Here is a 21477-nt window from a genome sequence, read left to right as displayed (position 1 = left end):
GAAGATCTGGGCAATTGTGTTTGGTTAAGTTTCCTATTTAGATAGCATATTTTCCTAACTGCTTATGGAGCTTTATGAATAAAAGCAATTAACATTTAGACAACTTCTGAACCTGCCAAGAACTGGCTGGAAATATTTTTTTTGAATGGAAAACTCACGTGAGTATTGTACTCAGCTTCCACAAACACCATGGGATATCTGGATCAGTCAGTGAGCTTTGTAGGCAAATACAATTAGATTTGTCAATTTTTTGAAAAAAATTAATTTATTCAGTTTTTAAAAACATGCACTAAGTATTTGTCACCTGTAACAGCACTGAAGAAAAACTGTTAATCAACTTGAACATGTTAAAAAAATAATCTGCAATTTATCGGTATAGTAAAACAATTTTATCTGGTTAGATTATACGGAATGACAGTTCATCACAAACTGCATATTTAAAGCATGCATTTAAAACTGATACGCCATAAATTCACTCTGTACTTAAAGAATTTAAATACAATGTTTCAAGTGCCAAAATTCACATTTAAAGCATCAATTTAAATGGCAAAGCTAACAATTTCACAATACACAAAACACCCTTGCAAACAAAGCATATCAAAACTCATTTTAATCATGTTTTTCTTAGCTAACAGGTCAGAGGTTGCCTACATAGCTTGATCCATTAGCTTTACATGCTGATAGGGTATAAGGGGAAATCCATTCAGACTTGGTGATGTCTCTCCACAAAAGTTGAGGACATCAAATGCATTTGACCATCAGAGCAATCAGTTTTAACCTGGCACAGTTCTTGAAAATTTTCATTCTCATTTAGTTAAAAAAATACAAAAAATAAGACTTGTATGTAAAAAAAAGCTCAACTTATACTAAAAGACATTAACATAACATATGTACATGCTTCTGTGGCTGACAGAATGATTTACTTAGAAAGTAAAGTTAATTGAATTTGATAGCTTTTGAAGCCATTTGCTCAGTAATTTATATGGTCCCATGGCTTCTTGCTACTCACTTAGAAATTTCTCTTCCAGTAATTTGTTTCTTGTCATCCACTCTACAATGATCAGTTGTGTCCCAATTTGTCACTACTGGATGTATACTTGTCCTGCAATTTCTTTCTAGATATTGTATATTGATCATTTTGGATGAAATATTACTGTGAATCTTAAGAAATGGTAGTAGAAAATGCAAGATTCAGAATTTTAGAAAAAGCTGCAGGATTGTAGCAATCATCTCAAACAAGCAGAACATTCTGCTTTAGTTTCTTTCTTTAATGGGCTGTGTGTGAAATAACTTCAAGCCTCGTTAATTTAAGTCTGCTTATAAGCTGGTGCTCTGAAAGTGGTAGCATTACAGTGCATGGCATAGACTTAGTATCATGCACTCATTTACATTGTGCATGGAGGCATTCAAATTTTAGTCAGAGTTGAAACACAAGGTGTGTACAGCTGCTATTACCTGATCATATTTTTTTTCCTATATATTGCTTACTGTCAGGCCCTAAGGGTTATAATAACCTTGGTGTATTTTAATAGCACATAGTGGAATAGGGACATGGTCTTGGCTCCAATGATTAGATCGAAGTTGACAGCTTGTTATTCGACCTTAGGATCTCTACTTTGAGTGGGTCTTGGAGAGCTGCTATTTATTTAGCATCCATTTTCTGGGAAATCTGCACTACATTTATGCCATTAAAAAGATCAAACAGAATAAATGTACCAAGGGTATATACAAGGGCAAAATACAAATAGCTTCAAAACAACTAACAAAACATTGTATTTAACTTCTGAACTTTTTAAACACTACAAGTTTGAATTGACATACTACAGCTTTAAAATACTTTGCAATGAGTTTTAAACTGGAAAACAACTTGAATTACGGTATCAGATTTAAAGGCAACCGCACTGTACTTTGATCATTACAAAATGTTTTTCATGACAGGAATGCACAACTATTTCTTGTGTACACATTGCCTGTGTACATTTTGTTCTTATGGAAGTATACTCCATGGTTAAATAGGACATATCAAAAAAGGTAGAAAAGTAGAGCAGTGATTATTTCAGACGGTGATTCTGAAATCCTGCTTCCCATTGTCATTTCAACTGAATCTACTTTAGGCTTCTACAGACAACTGTCATCACCGAGCAAATCCTCCTCTATGGGCACCTCCTCGACCTCGGAATCCTCCCCTTTCTCCTCTGAAGTTTCCTCTGTTTCTTTCTCTTCCTCTCTCCCCACGTCCTGCTGAAAGCCCACCTCTTCCACCACCTCTAGAAGCTCCACCTCCTCTATCAGACTTCGACTTTGGAGGTGGAGACTTGGGACGAAGCCTCTCAATCTCCTCCGTACAACCAGTCAGGTGCACATTAGTACCAGTAAAGTATGAGCTGTAAACTTCAGCATTAAAGTTACTATTTGTAAGGCTAGGACCCACAGTGAGCCATCCTAATGGGAGGAAAAAAGAACAATGAGAAAAATGGAAGCAAATGCAAATTTTTCAAAACCATGAAAATTTAAGTTCAAGACAGTTATAAACATCCAAGTCAAATAAAAATAAAAATGAAAGAAAGAAAATTCAGTTAATTGACCTTTAAAGGTATACCCATAACTTTGAGACAACGCAACAATTGTGGCAATATCAATGTTTAACACCTCAAATTCTCCTCTCTCCCTCAGATCTTTAAATACGTATAACTGCTTTGGTACATGACATATAAAAGAATAACTTGAAGTAATGTACAAAATGTATGTTAGGCCAGAGTAAGTGTCCGATGCAGTTCTGAATATCCAATTAGAAAAAGAAACCATGCGTGGAAAGTTACATTAAAATGACATAATTCACTAGAACAATACTACAAATGAGGTTAAAATCATGAAGAAAAAAGATTTGAAAAATGTAAGCATTTTATCTCACTTCTAGCTTGGCAGCTTTCTTTAAAGGAATATGTATGTTTCTCAGTTTATAATGTGCTTAATCAAAGGACACTACACTGGAGTGCTGTTTGCATTACTTTGTTATCGGTTTACTAATGACAATTTTCATGGAGAAGCCTGGAAGCCAACTGTCATCTGGTTTTTCAACCACAACAGCATCACAGAAGAACCCACACCTGTCCTAACTTGATGGCCAAGCATTTATATGGATACATAGTGTAATGGATGTTTTATAGGACGAGCAAACCAAAAGTTCATACATTCACACCCAACCACGCCAATTTAATACATCTGGTAAAATTGGCTGGTACCATTAAAATAAATCCTAGAAGTTGTCAAACCTTTGTTAAACCTAGCGGTTCACCAACATGCAGCAGGAAAGGAAACTTGCCACGCCACGAAGTCTGACCTACACATTTAAAACAATTTAAAAAGCACAATAATAAACAGGTTTATGGAAACCGTTTATTTTATATGTCAGCTGTAGTTCAGTGGAAGCGCCCTTGCCTCTGAGTCATCAGGTTCAAGTCCCACTCTGGAGCATATATAAAAAAAAATCATGGCTGACACTCCAGAGGGAGCACTGCATTGTTGGAGGTGCCATCTTTCGGGTGAGACATTGAACAGAGGCCCAGGTGGATGCAAAATATCCTATGACATTTTAAAGAGGAGCGGGTGTATCCTGCAATCAACATCATAAGAACAGGTTACCTGGTCATCATCACATTGTTGTTTGTGGGAGTTTGCAAATTGGCTGCCGTATTTCTTACATTACAGCAGTAACTACACTTCAAAAAGTTAACTGGTTGTGAAGTGCTCGAAACATCTGGTGGTCATGAAAAGCACCACATTTTTTTCTTTTTCTTTCCAATTTCCAATCCTAATTCCTAATAGGTAATGTCTACATACTTGTGGTTGACTCAATGTCTTCAATTATTCCAAGTCTTCTTGGGTTGCATTTAATGCTCATTCCTGTTACCTTTTCAGAATTAGAAATAGGCACTAAATGTGGCCAAAGAACAAATTAGATGAACGTACTTGCATTTCAATAAGTGCTGCTGGATGAAGAGGAGTGAGGACACAGGTTCATTTATACTCTAATCATTAGGCCAAATGCAAGACCAAAACAGCTGCCCCAGCTGAGATCAACCACACAGAACACACCAAGGACTGTTATCTGGAACCTCGCTCATCTTTTTGGCTAAGTGAGTTTATCCACTAAGTCATCACAAGAGCCAAGAAAATATCTTTAGATGCTGCAGTTTTATATTTTTCATCAACTATCTTAAAAACTAAATAAAGGAACGTTATGCATTTATTATTTCAACGCAAAGCTTACAATTATATTCAAAAATTTTTCCCTTTAAAAGAAATTTAGAAGTCATCTACCTGGTCTTATTGTGCTATCCCTTCCAAAAACATGCAACCTTCTTCGTCCCAGACAGAAGTGTTCAATGATATGAAATATTTCCACTGGTTTTTCAAGGTTCCCAATCTCTGGCTCTTCTGTAATAATAAGATCAATGTCCACATTTGCATGGATAAAATCACCATCTGTACTTCTACGCACTGTTCCTTTGATACCCATTAGGCAGTGCTCCTAGAAAATTAAATTAATACATTACAAATTAGATAATTGCTTATGAAGCATATTAATGCATTTACAGTAAAACAATGCTGTATATGGGCAGCTGCAATTCATTTTTGTTATCAAAATGGTTGCCTGTCTCCATAAAACAAAATAATTCATAATAGAAGCATCTCTCATAGGCTAAAGTTTTTAAGGATCAACTTTTGTAGAATTATAGAAATCTAGAGCACAGGAGGAGAGTATTCAGCCCATGCTATCTGTGTCAGTTGAAAAGCAGTGACATAACCTAATTCCACTTTCTTGACTTTTAGGTTACAATATTTCAAGTGCATAGCCAACTGCTTTTTAAATGCAATGAGGGTTTCTGCCTCTATCACCCTTTCAGACAGCAAATTCCAGGCGCCTACTACCCTCTAGGTGAATATATTTCTCAACTCTCCTCTAATCCTTCCACCAGTTACTTTAAAACTATGTCCACTGGTTAGTTACTTCTCTGCTAAGAGAAATAGGTCCCATATAATTTTATACACCTCAATTAATTCTTTCCGCAGCCTCCAATGTTCCAAGAAAACAACCCTAACCTATCCAATCTTTACTTAAAGCTCAAATTTTCCAGTCCTGACAATAGCATCATAAATCTCCTGTGTACCCTTCTCTAGTGCAATCATATTCTTCCTGTATTTATGGTGGTAAGAATTGTACGTAGTACTTTAGCTGTGTCCTACCCATTATTTCATACAATTGTAACATAACCTTCCTGCTCTTATATTCTATGCAAATAGTCGTTTGGTAGTACAGAACTTGAATACTCCTAAAAAATAGAGTTTTGTTGAAGCTTTTCATCTTGCATTCATCAGGTCAATTTGCAAGAATACCAAATGCAAAGGGAACAACAATTTATACCGCATAAGAGAGTGCTGATTGGCTGGCAAGTGGACTCTGGTAGATTGTTTACCACGGAGAATGCACCAGTTGATGGTTACTGACAGTTAACTGCCAAGCATTGTATAAAATTTAAACTAGGCAGCTTGACTCTGATTCATCAAGGCATTGCCCTGAGGAATGAGTCAGCGAATGCCTGTCACTTATTTTGTTTAGGTGAAACAGGCACAATGTGTGAACATGTTCTGTCTGCAAATAACAGGGCCCTGTGTATTAATATATGTAGCTTGCAGCGCACGCAAATGTACCACACTGCAAGCCCAACTGACAATCTTAAATTGGTTGTCAGCGTAATTCTTAGCAAACTGAGAATTATTTAGCAAATGGTGTCCAATCACAGAAATACATCTAGTGCTGGGCACTTTCTTTTGAGTTTTGCCAGCACGGGCTGATTGGGTATGGTCTGTACCTTGCCCATTGCGAACAGCAGAAGGGGCATGCTGTTTGATACAAGTCACCAGGCTTTGGGACGTATGGTCTACATACTGTTACAACTGGTCCTGGACAGGGGTCCCCAATTTGTTAAATTCCTGGACAAGATCCCCAATATGTTAAGACCGGGACGGGGCCCCAATTTTGTTTTGATCCAGGGTGAGGAAGAAGGAGCTGGTTCCCCTCTTTACTCAACACTCCCCCACCCTGCCTCGGTTGGTCGCAACAAGTTTAAAAATCCTTTCCCCGTGGACACCTTTTCCCAGTCCAAATGTACTTTGCTTTATTAAGGAGCCAACTTAACCAGGCTTTGAGTCAAAGAAAGAATAAGTTTATTAGTTACTAAACTAAACCCAAGAAAAAATAATGAAGACGCGACACACATAAACACACTGATCAGAAATGAAAAGTTAAGAATCCAAATAAAAGTTTAAAAATATACAAATCAGTCCTTGGCTTGTTCATGAGACGTAGATGGTGGTACATTGCTGTTAAGTTGGGTGATTCCGGTAGAGCTATCTTTGGCAGATTTGCAGTTTGTTGGAGGCACTTGTTAGCTTGTCCCAGCGGGAAAAATCCTGGTTCTTTCTGCAGGATAACCAAAGAGACTGTCTTTTTTCTTTTTACTTGTGGTCTCTATTAGAACACACTTGCCCCCAGACAAAAGAGAGGCAGAAGAAAAATTGCCTGCTTGTCTTTGCAGGGGTGACTGACTGGTGTTTCTTCTTGTTTCTGTCACTCACAAACACTGGTCTGCAGCCAGCTTTTGAACCCATTTTCTTGTGTATTCCCAGGAGGGGAAAGAGTCATGCCTTGCATTCATATCAGAACTTTTAACACATTCCGGCATATAAATCAACAGGAGATGGATTTTTGGATGTCAGACAAGGTAGGGAACAGTCTCCACTGTCTTCACAACCACAGGAGATTAAGGTGCAGTCTTTTGCATTTTCCATACCTTCTTTCAAGTTTCTCTGTTTGAAGTAGGCCTTGACACCTCTTCAGATGCGACATTTCATGTTCTCTTAGGAGAGGTCTGTCAGTATAATCCACATAGGAATTTTTCATTAAGTGGTCACTTTACATCATCAGCCATCTTTTGATCAGTCTTCACTTGTACTTCTTTCAAAAACATACGTCTTCCTTAAAAAAAAGTTCAATATGCCCGTCGGTAGTTGGTAGCTGTCAGCCGCTGTCGTGACAATACCTAGCATCACACTGGCACTGACATTCATACGTAATGTTACTCATTTGCGTGTTAGGCAGAATATCTTTTTGGCTTGACGGCAGCATTCTGTTAGTGGTGAATACCACTCCTGTTGCAACTGTATAGTAGCAACAGCTAGCTTCACCTGCTGCTCAAATTTTTAAGATACTTTGCCCTTCCAGGGTAATCTGAGGTAGAGTGGTCACTTTTCAGGGCCAAAAGCGATGGCCTTAGGCCCATTCATGAGTTTGAGGGATATATAGCACGCAAGGACCTGATCAGGGTAGCCATTATCCCACTGGATGCCTTTGATGCGCCCTATTTCAGCATCAAGTTTGCTTGGTGAGCAAATGATTCAGGCCCTATTTACGAAGTTGCCGATAAGGCCAACGCTGACAACCAATTTAAGATTGTTAGTGAGGTTCGTGGTGTGGCACATGTGTGTGTACTGGAAGCTACATACATTAATGCACAGGGCCCTGTTCTTTGCAGACAGAAAGAACATGTACACACGTTACGCCTGTTTCAGCTAAACAAGATAAGTGACAGCCATTATCTGGTTCATTCCCCAGGGCAATGCCTCTACCAGAGTCCACTTGTCAGCCAATTAGCACTCTTACATGGTATAAATTGTTGTTGTCTTTGCATTTAGTATTCTTACAAATTGTCCTGATGAATGCAAGATGAAAAGCTTTAACAAAAAAAATATATATTTATGCCTCAGCTAGTAACATTTTGTCTTCGTAACAATGTTGTCTACATGTCCTGCTTTGTGGACATGCACTCCCAAGATCCTTTGTTCCTCTACATTTCTCAGCAGCCTACCATTTATTTTGCATTCCCTTGCCTTGTTTGCCCTCTCCAAATGGATTACCTCATACTTCTCTGGATTGAATTTCATTTCTCACTTCTTGCCCACCTGACCAGCCTATTGATATCTTTGTGCAGTCTACAGCTCTCCTCCTCACTATCAACTTATGGCCAATTTCTGTACCATCTGCAAACTTCTCAATCATGTCCCCTACATTTAAATCTGTCACTGATATATACCATGAAAAGCAAGGGACCTAGCACTGAGCCCTAGGAAGCCCCACTGTAAACAGCCTTCTTGTCATAAAGACATCAACCCTCTAATACCTTTTGCCTCCTCCCACTGAGCAAATTCTGGATCCAACTTCCCACTTTCCTTTGCCATGTTAGCTTTGTGAATGTTTGATCATCATTTCTCTTTCCTCTCCAAGTTCCCATGGAACATGAACTGAGAGATTTTACTCAGAAACACAAATTTTGTGTGCTCATCTCTCCTGAACAATTTCTCCTTTTTAAGCAATAAGAAAGAAATTCCACCAAAGCACCTAGTTCCACTTCCAAATAAAATACAGATCCTGGCTGTGGTTCCCAGGAATATGTACAGGAATATATGACATCTTGTCACCATATATATCAATTACTTGATTGCAATAACAGAGAGTTGTACATCCAAGTTTACAGATGGTATCAAGTGAAATGACATGGTGAACTGTGTAAACGGGAGCAGGACATTACAAAGAGACATAGGCTAAGTGAATGAACTAAACTGTGACAAGATGGGAGCTCAATATAGGGAGCTGTGACTCCAAACACACTGAAGAAAAAACAAATCAGAATATTTTCTTAAATGGGAAGATTGATTTAATTTAAATTATTAAATCAGAAATAAAATGCTCGTCTCAATAATGATGACCATGAAACTGCCAAATTGTTGTTAAAACTCATCTGGTTCATTAATATTCTTCAGGGGAGGGAATCTGCCATCCTTACTCAGTGTGATCTATACTCCAGATCTACAGCAATGTGGCTGACTCTTAACTGCCCTCTGAAATGGCCTAGCTAACCAGTGCTGTATCAAACCACTATAGAACAAAAAAGCACAGCTGGCACACCACATCGACTGCAGCAGTTCAAGACAGCACCTCACCACCAACTTCTCAAGGGCAACTGGGGATGAACAATAAATTCTGGCCTTGCCTGTGGTGCTCACATCCCAGGAAGCAACTAAAAAGAAATTAGGCACTATGGAGAACGAAAAGGATTTAGGTGTCTAGTTACACAAACCTAGTTATACGCTAGCGCTAAGGTACAAAGAGTAATCAAAGTGGCTATTGGAATGTTGGTCTTTATCTCAAGAGACTGGAATATAAAAAAGTGGGTGGGGGAGGGGCTCCAAACATGGGCGGTACACAACACATGGGATTGGATAACCTTGCCTGGACAGGGCGCATGGGTGGGTAGTGTGTGAACATTGTTGGGAAGGAACGGGATGATTGGCGTGTGATTATTGCTGGGACAGGAAGGTGGTGAACACTGCCGGAAAGTGGGGTGGTGGCAGAGTTGAACAATGCTGGAATGGGGATGGCGAATATTAGTGTGATTGCTATCGTGCTTTGACACTCCAGCTAATTTACTTAAGAGTTACCTTATGCTCCTTAGCAGGCTTTACACCTGCTCTGAAAAAGGTCGAGGTAAATCTACACAAAAACCTGCATAAGGATAGGGCAAACAGCCCAAGTTTCTGTGTGCTGGCCAGCTGGTCCCACTGCCCTAGGGAATTATGCAGCAATCCAGACAGGGGAAATACAGCAATCAGAAGTTTAAACTTCCTGCCTAAGTACCACACATGCGCATGCGTCCGGGGTTCCTCAGGTCCTGAGGCGCTTCAGCAGCTTACATTGAGTCATTCACCGGTCCCCATACCAGAAGATTCAGGCCACTATGTTATAAAAATTGATTGTGAAAAATTTTGCCTTAAAATAAATTAAAGCATTGATTGTAGTATAATTAGCAATAATCCAGAAAGAGAAAATAGTTTCTTCATAGTAAAAAATATGGTTCTGGCACATTTATAACTATAACATTATTTTTACATAGACTATGATTCTAAATCAAAATTAGTATAATTATACTTTAAATTCCATGGGTGTATCAATAAAGAATCAGTTTTTTGTGCAAAATAAACTTATGTTAATGTTCCAAGTATCAGAAGCAGAAGGAATGGCTTTGCAGATTTAAATATGTTTTTGGTTTTGTGATGTTTATGACGAAGAGATTGCTACAACATTTCACCAGGCACTGTGGTAAACAGTCAAGATCAAAGTAATATTTATCTCCACTTAGTTGCTCTTTAGGTATTCAAATATTGGTGAACTGATGCTGACCATTAAAAATATCTTATCTGCTAATAAAAATTTGCTTGCCTAGCCATTGTTTTTCCTGAACAGAAGAAATCACTGCCATATTACAGTCAGTCTGATGACCTTTTTGTTCAGATCATTTTGAAGCTTGATTTTATCTAATAGGTTTCCGCACAGCATACAGCATTACCACTAAAACCAGCTGGCAGCCAACTCATTGTCTTGGGCCTTTTCCCATGCTCTTTGCAATAGTTATTATAAAAAGAGACACTTTTCTCCCTCCCTATGGTGATCTACCTATTCTCCTCTTGTACAACCCCAACTGAAATCAAAAGCCTTTCAGGAAGAGAATTGTGATTACAATTCCACATCTCAAAACTTAGAGTGACAGCGCTGTTTCTTTATTAGAAATTTGCATGTTAGACTTTTTTTTAAGAAAAAGCACATTTTACTATTAAACAATGATATTATTAACTGAAATTTAGTCTTGAAATGCACACCCACCCAGTAGGTTTCATGCTGGGTCAGATTTAAAAAGAATTGTTACATTTGTATAGCTAATATTTAGCTTACAAATTGAATTGAAATGCATTTTATTGAAGCACAGAGCTAGTAAACAATGAGTTATGAGCTATAGCAACAGGTAAGTGCAAAAGAACGTGTTTGAACTTTAGTGAAAACTTCACTGGGAAGTCATTTTCAAGGCCTTTACCATTCCTCCCACTCTGCATTTCAATTAGCACAGTAGCACAAATGAATAACTCTATTCATAAAGCTATAAAAGAACTTCATAAAACAAATCAGAGAAGTGAACAATGCCTTCCATATTATCTCACACCAAAGACTATAGGAATTGGTGAGGAATTAATTACACATTGAGCTGCAATTTTCCACATAATTCAATTGCACAATGGAAGAAAAAACAGGTGTTTCTTTTTGGGCGACTGCATGAAACTGAGCAAGCTCAATGAAACAGTTTGGGCTTGCTAAAAGATACTGCTCCCGAGGTCAGAAAGGACACTTGCCTTTGTTCGCTGGAAGACTGCCTTTGGGTCCAGGGTTTTGGTTTTTCCAGGATTATTCTTATTTGTTTTGATCCAGCAAATATCCTCACAACGCCTGAACCCCCACTTGCGTAGGCACTAGAATAAATTAAAACAGAGCTTATAAAATCTTTAATTTGGGGCTGATTAATTGTAAACCACATACTCACCGAGTACATTCTAAATTTTTTGGTCAGGAATTTGCCAATTTAGTAAAAAATGGACACCTTTCAAAAATTAATTTAATTGTAATGTTAGCAAATTTATAGTCATTGAATATAATTGCATTTTGATATTGATAAGATAAAGAAAAGCACAACCAGTGCTTTGAAACTAGTTTTAATATTACGAAAACAAGTAAAGCCATCTGGAAAAAATTGTTGTAAAAGTGTACAAATATGTACGAGTATTCAAAAACTGTATTAAGTGTAGTACAAAACAATGTTCACAACTGATAAACAGAAATCAGGGTTTACAAAAGGCAGGTATCCTTAGGGATAATAATTAAAATATACAAGCTTCTAACAAATGCTTGTATTGTTAACTGTTATTCCCTGAAGTATAAACATCAGATTTTCACACTAGGAATCCTGTCTTTTCAGGAGGACATGAGTCTACCAGCATTAATCAAAAGTTTATCATACAAAAACTGTTTTACATGTAGGCTAAATTGATGCAAAAAAATTCACATACCAGAGGATTTTTTTAAATATATAAAATACTGAAAATGGAGAGTATTGTCTCCCAGATATCTCAGCACAAAGACAGAATAGCACACTGGATTAATCAGGGTGAATTAGGTACTCAGCTCAAGGCTCAACATACTCCACCCATTGATGGTAAACAATTGGTCAGCAGTAAATCAGGCGAATTTATCATATGAATAGACTATTCAATAATTGAAGGAGTTTTCTGGTGCAGATTGCTGTTGCATGACAACTTACCACTCTCCCAAGGTCGAGACCATCCCCAGAGCCACACCACAAAAAGACAAATGACCTTGGAGCTGCAATTTCTTCAATTTCCAGCTTCATGATCTGCAGAAGGAAAATAGGTTGATAAGAAAATGCTTTCCAATTTAAAAATTACTACTTGCAATTATTTTCTTGGATGTCATAATCCACAGCTAATTCTTTATCATTCATAAATATATTCAGTCATTATTTTCCAGGTACAGACCTTTTTGTCGATTGTTATTTTGTTGCTTTTCCATAACTTGTTCCATTTGAGGTATGATTTGTTATTGGATCATTAAGTTTAACTTGTGGCAAAATTCATTGATGACAACAAATGAGGGCAAGGGTACCTTTGCAAATAGTACCCAATATTGAAGTCTGATGTCTACACAGAGATGAGGAGTTATTTCTTCTCTCAAGAGGGTAGTTAATCTGTGGAATTCTTTACTGCAGAGGGCTTTAGAGGCTGGGTCGTTAAGTACATTCAAGGCTGAGATGGACAGATTTTTAATCAGTAAGGGAATCAAGGGTTATGGGGAAAAGGCAGGAAATTGGAGTTGAGGATTATCAGATCAGCCATGATCTCATTGAATGGCAGAGCAGACTTGATGGGCCGAATGGCCTACTTCTGCTCCTTACATCTTATGGTCTTAAAACTGTAGGACAGGGAGACAAAAATGGACAGAGAAATAAAGGCATAACTCTGTATGTATCTACCATGTGAATCTGGGTAAGGCAGAAATAGAGAAAAGGTAGTAGTAGCTTAAATGGTTTTTAAATCTAGTTACTCAGCATTATTTTGCTTGTTTTCTTGAAATCCATTCACTTTTTACCTTTTAGAATATCCTGTGTCTTTGAATCATTGGATACAATGTTACAGGATTTCCACGTGTAACTGCAAAAAAACCCACCATGAACATATCTAAAAGAGCTGTTGAAGCCTTTTTCCCCTTACTCCAGTCGCAATGTCTTACTATTTTTACACGCATGCCACATACTCTTCAAAGGTATGTAACAGTGAGTGAGTGATAACAGAAAGAAGCAAGTCTTTATTTCTGTGTGCAAATCTTAATGAAATGTTTCAGTTCATAACAGTATCATTTTGCAAAGGGCCACTTCTAATCAAAAACCTTCCCAGGTTCAAAGGATGCTACAGTGTGAAAACTGCACTGTGGGCCTCTACAGGACAAGGTCAAGCTTCTGTCCTGCCTGTAACCAACATAAAAGTAGGAAGCACAGCCCACATCTGTTTACCACCTGCAGCACTTTGCTCCACAGGTAGAGAATGAAATCATGATCTTTATGCCTCTTGAGGCACAATATTCTGCCTCATTTTAAATACAGCATTATCTCCAAAGACAGTGCTGCAAAATAAACACGTTAGACCAACCTGGCAGCTTCTAATTGCCATTCCATTCAAGTAGATTAACTAGAACAGAAAAGCCAACCACTGACCAATTTAGAGCTCAGCGCAATTATAATTCAAAGGTCAGAAGTCCTTGTTTCAACAGTCTCTATCAAGCTGCCAGCCAGAACAGCTTTGGAAGAAGTGTGAAACAGTACTCACATCTCTGTCCCCAAGGACTTTAAAAGTCCAACATCATGCAGTGCCAGGGAACACTTGGACACAATTATACTGAAGCTTTTGTGCACAAAGAGAAAACTGCTAGGATGAAAAAAAGAGCCAACATTTGCTAATACAAGGCAATGCAGAGTCCCCTTCAACTAAGGTTCTTGAAACAGATTGGCTCCTCAACCCACTGTGATTCTCCTGTAAAGATTTTCCCTGACCTGGTCTGCAGATCCAATCCATATAGTTGAATACTGAGTCAAAATACATCCAGTGAAGCCATCATGTCTTCATGGAAAAAGTCTGACCACGTCAAATTTGAAGTCCAGTGCACGTACTGTAGCACTTACTTTGAGCAAGACAACAGATGATCTAGTGAGCTTATATTGTAAAACTGATAAGCTGCATCAAGGGGAAGGTTTTATTTGAACTAAACTATAATGTAATTTTGAAAGTTTTTTTTAGAAGTAGCTTTCTTTTAATATGATGAAAGAGAAGCACTCCATATCAGGGAGAAAGTACTTGAAACTGGATTGTCATTGTGCATAATAAGCAAATGGTAGAAATTCACAACTCTCACAGCTGAGGAATACAAAAGTCCTGAAGCAAGCACTTGCGTGGTTATTTTTCATGGTTGGCTGAAAGATTTATCTTAAAGCTATGTGAAGTATAAACAAATTTTCCAAATACTGTTTACAAAAATGCCATTATCATTCTGGTCTTTAAGGAGAAAGATAACAAATATCTAATACAGATATCTTGCCCCCATTGTGGAAAGCACCGCCAGGTTTGCCAAATATGCTGTATAAATCTTTATATTGCAATTTTCCTAGCATTTAAAAGTTATGCAGACAAGACTGCATCTAAAAACAGAAATGCTACTTCAATATGAATTAATTAATTTGTAGCTGCAAAGTTTATTTTCAAAAGTTAAGGCAAGGCTTTTTGTAAAGAAGGTAACACGAATGCAGAACCCAACAAATTTAAATCTGGTATTTTTTTCATTCATTTTGGAGCAACCTAGTCACAAACAGTGAACGTGAAATCTGCTTTCATCCATAGTTAAATTAGCTGAGATATGATTTTACTCAATACAGATTTGATATTTACACTTTTACACATTAACAAAATTTGTGCTGTTTTACCTTTGATACTGCCATCAAAAACAGGTACCAGAGAAAGAGGTGGTCATTCTGCTTCATGCTTGTATTTTCATAACAAATTCTTAATTTTCCCCAATTTTTTTCAAATGCTGCCAAAAGCTAACCATCTTATCAATTTTTCTCAATTTCAGAGGACAATAAGTGTCAATCTACATTTAGATACAAATTTGTAACCTTGCCTTTTTCCATTCCAGTAATGCAAGCCATTGATATAACCATAGGGATCAGTCATACAGCTGCCAAATGCACCAGTAGGTGTAGTATACCACAGTGTTAGAGTATACACTGCCACATCCATGTTTTTTTTTCCTCCTTAAACTCTTTGGTTTAAACCAAAGGACCAGGAAAATAAAAATTCCAATCAGGTAAGTAAAACAGTAAGTGAAGTATTAAGATCATTAGCAAAGAGCAGCTTTAGCCGAGTGTAGATTTCACCAGTGCAGGGGAATTTTCTGATTGTGAAATTGAGTGAGATGGGGGTAAGGCAAGCTTTTTGACATATATAAGAAATTAACAGAACTTAAAGGCCGAGTTACAGTAAAAGCCTAAAGCATCGAAGTTGAATAAATTGAACAAGGTTATTATCTTGATTAAAAACAAAATTTAAATTATAGATAGACAATGGAGTGATTTTTCAAAACTTAAAAGCCTAATCAAATAAAATACAATAAAGATAGCCGGGCAGGTATGTGTTGCAACTGTAGCATATGGGAGCTGCTGGACACCAGTGTGATCCACAACAACCACATCTACAATTAAGTGACTACAGCTCGAGGAACTTTGGTTCAGAATTGATGAGTGGAGTCCAAGCATTGGACATTGCAACGCATCAGGGAGGGAGAAGGTTACTTGGACATTTTATTCCAGGAGGCAGTCACAATCCTTAGGTTAACTGCTTCAAATTTGGTCCATGCTCAGGGACAGGAGGGTGTGACTATGTGCGAGGCAGATGTGGGGATCCAGAAAGTAGCACTGGAGGTGCCTCAGTCCTTGCACTTCTCCAACAGGTTTGAGGTTCGTGCAGCCTGTGTGGATGAAAGCAGGGGCTGCAGGGAGAATGAGCAACCATATCACAGTGCCAAGGTACAGGGGGCCATTCAAGTTATGGGAGTATAAGGAAATGTAGCAGTGTTAGGGGACAGTATCGTTATGAGAATAGACTCTGTTTTCTGCAGCCGAGAGCATCTCTAAGGGTGCATTAGCCTGCCCAGTCCCAGGGTTAAGGACATATCCTCAGGTTGGAGAGGATCATAGAGGGGGAGGGGAAGATCTAGTTGTTGTGGCCCATGTAAGTGCCACCGACATAGGTGCGACTAAGGAAAGGATTCTGTTGAGAGAGTATGAGCAGCTAGAGTCTAAATTAAAAAGCAGAATCAAAATTAATACTCACTGGGTTCCTCCTTGAGCCACAAATAAATTGGAATAGAGTAAATAAGGTCAGAGATTTTAATGCATGGCTCAAAGATTAGCGTGGGAGAAATGGGTTTCAATTTACGGGGCACTAGCACCAGTACTCAGGAAAATAGGGCTGTTCTGCTGGGGCAGGCTTCACTTGAATTGTGTTGGGACCAGTGTTCTGATGAGTCGAATAACTAGGGCTATAAATAGGGCTTTGCACTAAATAATAGAGGGGAGGGTCAAGTGTGGGGAAATTTAGAAAGTTACAAAGAGGAAGGGCTAGACAATAGTACAGGGTAGCAACATAGGCAATGATAACCAGAAGAGACAAACCGTACAAATATAAGAGGGCGCCAACAAACAAGAGTCAGAGTAGGGGGAAAATGGTAAAACAAAATTAAAGGCTCTTTCTCGGAATGCACACTGCATTCGAAACAGATAGATGAGCTGATGGCACAAAAAGAAATAAATGGGTATGAACAGATAGTCATTACGGAAAAATGGTTATAAGTGACCAAGACGGGGAATATTCAGGGGTACTTGACTTTCTGAAGAATAGGTAGAAAGTGGAAGGAGTTGGGGTAGCTCTGTTAATGAAGGATGAGATCAATGCACTAGTGAGAAATGATTGCAGCTTGCAGGATTAGGATACAGAATCAGCTTGGGCGGAGATAAGAAATGGCAAAGGAAAGATATCACTGGTGATAATCGTATACATGCTGGTGTAGCTTAATGGTAGCTACACTGTAGGACAGAGTATAAAATCAAGAACTAATGAGAGCTTATAAGAAAGATACTGCAATAATCCTGGGTGACTTTAATTTTCATATAGGTTGGACAAATCAATGTGGCAGAAGTGCGTCGAAGACAAGTTCATAGAGTATATTCGGGACAGTTTCTTAGAACAATACATTGTGGAACCAAAAGGGGAACAGGCTATTTTAGATCTTATAATGCGTAATGAGACAGGATTGATTAATCATCTCAAAGTAAAGGAGCCTCTAGTGACCATAACATGACGAATTTCACATTCAATTTAAGGACAAGAATCTGTTCTGAAACTAGGGCCTTCAATGAATGCAGAGGCTTCTGGGTGTAGAGGAGGTCCGAGGGGAAGGCCTGCCTCTGTGCTCGGGCACCATGTCGAGGTTTAAAAAAAAATCCATAACTTCCGAGCTGCAGGGCGTTGCATCTGGGGGGGTACCCCAAAGGTGCACTGGGGTCTCCCCCGACCCACCCACAACTTCCCATGAGCAATTGCCCTGCACTAGGAACCATCCGAAAATTGAGATTTAAATTGCAAACTTTGGATAGTTCCAATTGCATTACCTCAATAGTTACCCCAAAAAATTTAGAACTATTGTGCAGAGCCAAGGGACTCCGCACAGGTCTCCCCTCACACTCCCAAACCTCCAGGGACTACACCCGCCTTCCCCCATCCCACCCACCATCATGAGTCTTCCCAACTCCCCCCGCGAGACTCCCCCACCCTCTCGCCCCACAACCCACGCTGCAAGACTTCCCTATGCCCTGCCGCACCCTTCCACATGAGACTCCCCCACCAGTAGACTCTCCAACCTCCCCAAAGGGGAGAATCAAGCATGACTGGAAACAACTGCTCTTTTATATGGATAACTGCCTGTGAAATGCACCTACACAAATCTCAACCCGTCCCCATTCCCACCACCGCGAAATGGTAGGTACTCTGTTTGGGGGTGGGATTTCCAGGTTTTGGCCTCCTCTGCTATTTTCACAATGAAGAAGAGGTTCTTTGACATTGCTAGATCCTTTGACCTAGATTTTTGCAAAGGGATGCAAAAATTTGACAGATGAAAAATAATGTGGAAAAAGTGAAGTTATGCACTTTGAGAGAAACTGCAGAATGCTGTAGTAGAGGGACCTGAGTGTCCTGGTATATGAAGCACAAAAAGTTGGCATGCAGTTACAGTAAGTAATTAGGAAGGCAATTGGAATGTTAAACTTTTATTGCAAGATAGATGGGGTGTAGATGTAAGAAAGCCTTGCTACAACTGTACAGGATGTTGTTGAGGCCACACCTAGAGAACTGCATACAGTTTGGTCTCCTTACTTAAGGAGGGGTGTACTTGAGTTGGAGGGAGTTCAGAGAAGGCTCACTAGGTTGATTCCTGGGATGAAGGGATAGTCTTATGAGGAAAGATTGAGCAGGCTGGGCCAATACTCATTGAAGTTTAGAAGAATGAGAGGTGATCCGATCGAAACCTAAGAATCTAAGGGGGCTTAACAGGGTAGATGCTGCCCATTGCGGGAAGAATCTAGAACAAGGAGGCATAATTTTATGATAAGGGGCTGCCAATTTAAGGCTGAGATGAAGAAGAATTTCTTCTCTGAGGGTTATGAATCCTTGGAATTCTGTACCCCAAAGAGCTATGGAGGCAGAGTCATTGAATATATTCAAAGCTGAGATAGATTCTTGAACTATACGAGGGTCAAGGGTTATGGGGAGCAGACATGAAAGTTGAGTTGAAGCCAAGTTCAGATCAGCAACAGTCTTGTTGAAAGATGAAGAAAGCTCCCATTTATTACGCTCTTTTAAAAGAAATTTGACTATTTCCTATTCATGCTTCTTTTTGACTTCCATTTATACCGAGCTTTGAAATTAGTCAGTTACTCCCTCCCATCTGATTTTGTTATACTTCAGTGTTGTTCAAGTAAATCACTCCTCAATAACATTTACCTTTTAAATAACATAATCACACTTGGTAAACACACAAATTCATATTTACTGAAGAACAAATCCTTACCTGCAAGTTAACAACTGAGAATATAAAACTTTGTTTGAAAGAAAGGTGACATTTTCAGACAAAATATAACCTTTTGTAGAATGTTCATAACAAAATAAAATGAAGTATTGTCAACAAATGTACACAACTCACATCATCCCACGTCCAGCACTTCTCAACAGCTGTTACCCCAGTTTCTCTGTAGTATTCTTCCAAGGGTGGCTCCACCAAAATAACATCAAACTTGCAGTTCAAGTCTCTAATATCAAATGTCTCTAGGTCAGCTGGTAAATACCTAGTTGCAGAATAAATTGTAAAGTTAATTGTAATTAAATTTTATGAATATCTGCTGCTGGTTCTGTATTCTCAGTTGTTAACATATTCAGTACGAATACATAGTCAGGAATTTGGTGCTAACTATTATGGTGCACGGGATTTTCTGTGCAAATGTGCTGCCAGGAGCACATATTTGTAAGGTCTACCTTTTAGTCTCAAACCTTCAGATAGGTTATCAATCAAAAAGGCAAATGTGTGACAATACAACTATACCTATTGCAGTGAACAGTTAAAATAAAAACAAGAACACAGGACTGGATTTTGTGGTCAACAGTGAGGTGTCAGTTTGAATTTCATGACAAGACAAGGGTATTTCCAGGTGTTCAGCAGCAGTCATGTCATCAAGCAGGGTAAGCAGCCAATCACACTGAAGCACTTTCACAGACAGCAAACCAGGAAGTAAAATGCATCAATTATCCCTCGCTTTAAAATTTTAAATGTAGTAAAATAAATGATTAGAACATTGTTCAGAAATAGAGATAGTTTAAATAAGTTATATTTGTATTTGTGGGTGTTAGGAATGAATTTTAACTTTAAAGTTTATGTTTGATTTGTATTTCTGTATGTGTGTGTTAATAAAGGTCAAATTGAGTTTTAGTTTCTCTTTAAAAGGTGCCTGCATTTCTAATGAGAGTTTTATGACTGTGACAGCTAAGTTAAACAAACAACAGTAGAAAAACCGGGCTGTTGCCTAGCAACAGGGGCCCAGGGAGGCAGGTCCCTCCCACAGACACACAGAAAAACTAAAGAAACAGCAGTTTTGAGTTCAGTTTTGAAGACAGCTGCCAAACAGAAGCCACCCAGAAGGGACAGATAGCCACTCCCAAGCTAAAATTGGTTGAAAGCAGCTGCCAGAGAGAGGGACAGATAGCAAGGCCCGAGCTACAGAAAAGACCCCAAAACCCAGGGTACTAGATCAAGAGAAAGTCCCAAGAAGATCTTCTAGTCAAAGGAGGGACAGGAACCTGGAAAAGGTCCTGTTAATGAAGTTATCATGTAGAGATATTAATGCCTATAATGTTATTCAAAATTATTTTTTTAAATAGAGTTCTAGTGGGGTCTGTCTATGTGTGTGTGTGTCTTAATTGGATTAAAACCAGCTAGTCTGGATGCTTTGACGTATAGCAGTTTTGAGATGGTAATTAGATAAACATAAGGAGGGTAGAAAATAAAGTGTAAATTTGCATTTGTTAAAAGAAACCATTCAAGACTGCAGGTGAAATCTTACACCTAGCTAGAAGACGCCAAGCAATGTGTTTATTTTTTCAGCTTACTAAAAAAAATTGGTGGGATGAAAGGATGTTATTGTTAGAAGAGGTAAAGTTAAAAGCCTAGTGATACAGTGGAAAATTTACATTCAAAGAAAAAGATATGTATAAAGGAGAAAGGAGATTGCATGTAAGGTAAAGACATTTTAAGATCCAACAAGTGTGAGACGCCTCCAGCCTGTAAGCCCCAAGCCTGTCTGCAAGGACTGAGAGCTGAAAGAAACTCATTTTGAATGTGATTGTCCAGGATGTGCTCTGCCAGATGTCTATTTAAATCTACAAGACTTACTGTTGCCTTACCAGGGGTGTAATGGAGAGTCGGATTAAATAGGGGATGTTTGTAGTTATTATAGTAGTAATTTTATAGGCGTATATGTTTACAATATTTCTTGTATTAATAAATGTTTAATTTAGTTTTATAAAAACCTCTTGAGACTCAATGGTCTTATTATTACTGAATTCAAACCCTGCATCTTGAAACATACAAATTGCAAAAATGGGTTATGCCAGTTGTTTTAAGTTTCCCTCTGGGATTTAAGCAGCCTTTAACTTTATTATGACGCAGCCGAAGCTAAGGGTGAGGGGCAGAGAAAAAGGCTCCAAGCTTCAGATTTAAAGGGACAAAAGCTGCAGAAAACAGATTTAAAGTGAGAACAGATTGCAAGAGGTAAGAAGGTCCAAAGAGACAACTGAAGGTCTGTAACGCTT

At 38.5% G+C, this 21477-nt stretch overlaps 1 protein-coding gene across 2 annotated transcripts in view; it reads right to left on the bottom strand.

Moving 5' to 3' along the window:
- Positions 1 to 366: 366 nt before the first annotated feature.
- Positions 367 to 21477, bottom strand: part of mettl14 (methyltransferase 14, N6-adenosine-methyltransferase non-catalytic subunit) — a 76760-nt gene continuing 55649 nt past the window's right edge. For both annotated transcript variants that reach the window (XM_078543160.1, XM_078543169.1), the window contains 5 exons: positions 19319 to 19460; positions 12261 to 12353; positions 11299 to 11415; positions 4321 to 4531; positions 367 to 2442 (listed from right to left, as the gene is read on the bottom strand). In XM_078543160.1, coding sequence (XP_078399286.1) covers positions 2135 to 2442; positions 4321 to 4531; positions 11299 to 11415; positions 12261 to 12353; positions 19319 to 19460 — 871 coding nt within the window. In that variant the 3' untranslated portion in view covers positions 367 to 2134. The remainder of the gene's footprint in view (positions 2443 to 4320; positions 4532 to 11298; positions 11416 to 12260; positions 12354 to 19318; positions 19461 to 21477) is intronic.

Source organism: Cetorhinus maximus, chromosome 1 (genome assembly GCF_964194155.1).
Source record: "Cetorhinus maximus chromosome 1, sCetMax3.hap1.1, whole genome shotgun sequence".
Taxonomy (NCBI): domain Eukaryota; kingdom Metazoa; phylum Chordata; class Chondrichthyes; order Lamniformes; family Cetorhinidae; genus Cetorhinus; species Cetorhinus maximus.
Note: the sequence above shows the minus strand (reverse complement) of the source record. Positions and strands in the feature narration are given on the sequence as shown.